The following is a 3,548-nucleotide window of genomic DNA, read 5'->3' on the forward strand; positions in this document are numbered from 1 at the left end:
ATCTATGTAAACAAACCTCATCACTTGAGAAGGTAGGTGATGCGGATGTCGTGGAAGACATTTTGTCCCGTAACGCTCGCCGTACTGTTGGGGGGGAGAAGCGGTGGCGGGGAGATGTTCATGTTGCTGCGGTCTGCAGTCTGACCGCTAGATGTTCAGAGTAGTATGGACTCATAAGTAGAGCAGGAATTGTGAAGACAATATGAAGAAAAAGCACTACTATTGATAAATTAATTTACTGCTTCATATCCCTTTTCAGACATAAGCAGTAAATTATACACATAATGTTATAAATACTATGAATTGAACATGATATTTGAAAAAAATGTACTCATTAATTTATTTATAAAGTTTTGGTAGATTTTAACTCAAACTCAAAAACCTTGCAAAAAATGTTCTTAACCTTGCAACCGTTTACCTTAGTCTAGACCTAAGAAAAGCAGGGGGGAGGAGACCAAATCAAGTGAACCATTTTGGACCGTTTCACTTTTTTCCACCCCTCCATTCATACATTAGTAACCACCTTTAGTTGCTCCTTCATGTGGTTCTTACTATATCTAGCTGCACTGAAACACAACTTTAGAGGTCTGTTGGTCATTAGTTAGATAGGGGGTGGTTTCACTAGTTATTTCTAATAATTTATAGTGCAATAACTGATATATTGATGCATTAAATCAGTTTAAACTCACTTATCACTTCTAACCACCGTTATAGCAAACAAGCAACAATTAGCATTAGCTTGAGCATAACCTCACATTTGCTGTAGCATCTATCCTTCAGTTAGATCCCACCCTGCTCCTCTCCGTCTCTCCGGTTAATAACCAGGGTGCTTCATCCAGCTGTCCACGGCCCTCCTTAAAACCTACTTTGACTCCTCACAACAGCCATAAATGGAGCAGCAGTCTAGGTGTTGTTGTTCTGGTGACTCTATAAATCACACGACTTGCAACTGCCTTGCTATTGAAGATCCAGCCCCCATTGAGACACATGGAAAATGAATCAAACCGAATTGAACTGCCCTGTCCTGACCTGAATAAATTATGTACTAATGGAAAAGAGGCATTAGTGTTGCTGTCATGCCCGTAGTAGCTTCACTGAACAGGGTCCTGCTTGGATTTTTATCAAATCTGATGAGACTTCCAGTTTAAAGAATGTCGCTGTTTCCTAGTTTGGTCATAAAAGCTTCTATTCTGTCATAAAATGTCAAAACATTCAGAAAGCCGTGTCTATATTTCGTTTTGGAATAATTGGAGAGCCTTTAATACCAAGAAAAACTGCAAATGCTGCGACCGATTTCATTTTTTTGAAGGAACAGTTTAAAGCAATTAAATACCACTTTAACCAGATTATTGTAACTTATATTTTTCCTATCCAGTACGTTTTGTTTTTTGGTTAATTAATCAAGGATAAATGTTTTAGTAAAGATGAAAAAAAAGGAATTGATAAGGCATCATTTATCATGTCACACAAACCCGTTTGTTAACCTCTCCACACACTTTGAACAAATACATGCAAGAAGAAAAGTTCACGGACATTGAGGGAAGACTTTTGACATTTAATCTATTATATAAAGTAATATAAGCCTAGTGATATCACACAGATGTAAACTGAAACATCCAAATGATGGAGGACCTCTAAGAAAACCATCCTCCACGCCTCCATCTTCATTTCTAGTGTCTGTGCTGAAACCTGGGAAAGCTCCCAGTCAGCGTTTCATGGCGTATTAATAAAAACTCCCTCAGGTTTAGAGCCTTCTGAGGGCGCTGGGAGAAAATAACATGTGTGTCATGTAAAACTAAAGCATCTGAGAGAGTGAGAGCGATGAGGAGAGCTTGTGTTCAGCGGGCGTGCAGCGAGCCACAGACCACAGAGCTCTCGAAAGCATCAAACCATCAAAACAAAGCCGCTGTCTGGAGTACCACCGGAGTGGACCGCTGTGAGTGTGTCTGTGTGTGAGTGCTTTACCTCTTGAGGTTGAGCAGAGCCCAGGGGATGCCTGTGGGCGTTTTGAAGGCTGGCAGCAGCTTTTCACCCAACTCTATCGCCTTCTTACGGAACACCTGAGAAAAAAGGAAAGCGTTTTAATATCAAACGGTCTTCGCCAAGAGACACATCGGTATTTTCTCTAGGAACCTTTTAAGAAAACAGCAACAACAACCTGAGAATATACGTGATAATAAATAGATAGAAACCCATTTCAGAGGGTCCACACATTGCTAAGAGAGAATAATATGGAGAATTAAGTTGTTAAGATTGTGTTATGTATTCCTGTTAATCAGTGTGCCCATAAGCTGTCATTCATAATCCATTTGTTCGACTGATGCACAAATATGTCATGGCACAGAGGAGCATTTCTCTTCTAAATTATTTCATCAAAAAGACAAAAACCATCTCAGCAGGGCAGGATGTGTCCAAATCATCACACATCAGAAATGACAGATAAAGCAGGATGACAAGGTCATACAGGAGCCCGGGTTTAGGATCCAGGTTTGCTAACATGAACAGTCAGGTGAGTAGAAGAAATAAAAGCAAAATCTCTATGGCTTACTTATTTGGGGCACACCAAGGTTGCAATATTAAGGAAATTTTGGGGGTCATGAGTCGATTCTGCCAGCATGTTCTGCTCTAAGCTACACTTTTAAATTGGCAGGAGGAAACCTTGCTTTTAAATGATGAGGATAAATGTTGCTTTATTGGTTATTTGGTTTGTTCTTTATCCCTTTAGTGAATAACAAAAACCAGGCAAATATGTCAGACATCGCCTTGACGTCAGCATGTGCAGTTTTAAAGGTGATAAAATGAAGTCTTTATGTAAAATAACCTTCAGATCTGATTCAAAGCTGACTGCAGGAACGCCACACTGCTTTAAATAACCTCATGAATATTCAAATGAAAATGAGCCTAAATACACCTGGCTCTGCACAAAACTGGGTGGTGATGTCCTACTAAGATGAGTGTGTGTAGTACGATCGGCAGGCAGGGTTTACCTCCACAAGGTATAGAGCCAATTAAGTTCAGAAAGAAACATTAAACAGCCACAATGATCTGATGTTAAAGCAGTTCTGAAGATTTTGTCTCCCCCAACGGACAAAAGCTTTATTCTTTTCCCCGAAGACAGACAACGTTCCAACGAGGACCAGCATGATAAAGACTAGGGCTGCAACTAAGGATTATTTTGCAAATAGATAAATCTGAGGATTATGTTTCGATTAATCAATTAATAATCGGATAGAAAAAGGTTCCTTAAAGAAGACTTTTTTACATATTAAACCAGATGAAACTAAAACGTTTCCACTTCAGGAGTTCTAGATAGAGCATATTGACAGATGGAAATGTTATTTATCCTAAATGCAAAAAGTTTACATAGTTTTTTTTACAATTTTGGTACAACTGCTGCTCAAGGTGGGTCTGTCAGCTAAAGACATTCAGCTAAAGACCATTAAAGGATTACTAAATAAGTTAACAATTATTCCAATAATTGATTCATTGCGATTATTCCGATTAATTGTTTCAGCCCTAGTAAAGACTAGAGTAGGGATGCACGATAT

At 39.0% G+C, this 3,548-nt stretch overlaps 1 protein-coding gene across 1 annotated transcript in view; it reads right to left on the reverse strand.

Moving 5' to 3' along the window:
• LOC107083523 (mannosyl-oligosaccharide 1,2-alpha-mannosidase IA-like) overlaps positions 1 to 3,548 on the reverse strand; it is a 187,300-nt gene that overhangs the window by 33,436 nt on the left and 150,316 nt on the right. The window contains exon 5 of the mRNA XM_015372830.1: positions 1,966 to 2,060. Within this exon, the coding sequence (XP_015228316.1) occupies positions 1,966 to 2,060 (95 nt within the window). The remainder of the gene's footprint in view (positions 1 to 1,965; positions 2,061 to 3,548) is intronic.

The sequence above is a fragment of the Cyprinodon variegatus genome, unplaced genomic scaffold (genome assembly GCF_000732505.1).
Source record: "Cyprinodon variegatus isolate N-32 unplaced genomic scaffold, C_variegatus-1.0 Scaffold76, whole genome shotgun sequence".
NCBI lineage: Eukaryota > Metazoa > Chordata > Actinopteri > Cyprinodontiformes > Cyprinodontidae > Cyprinodon > Cyprinodon variegatus.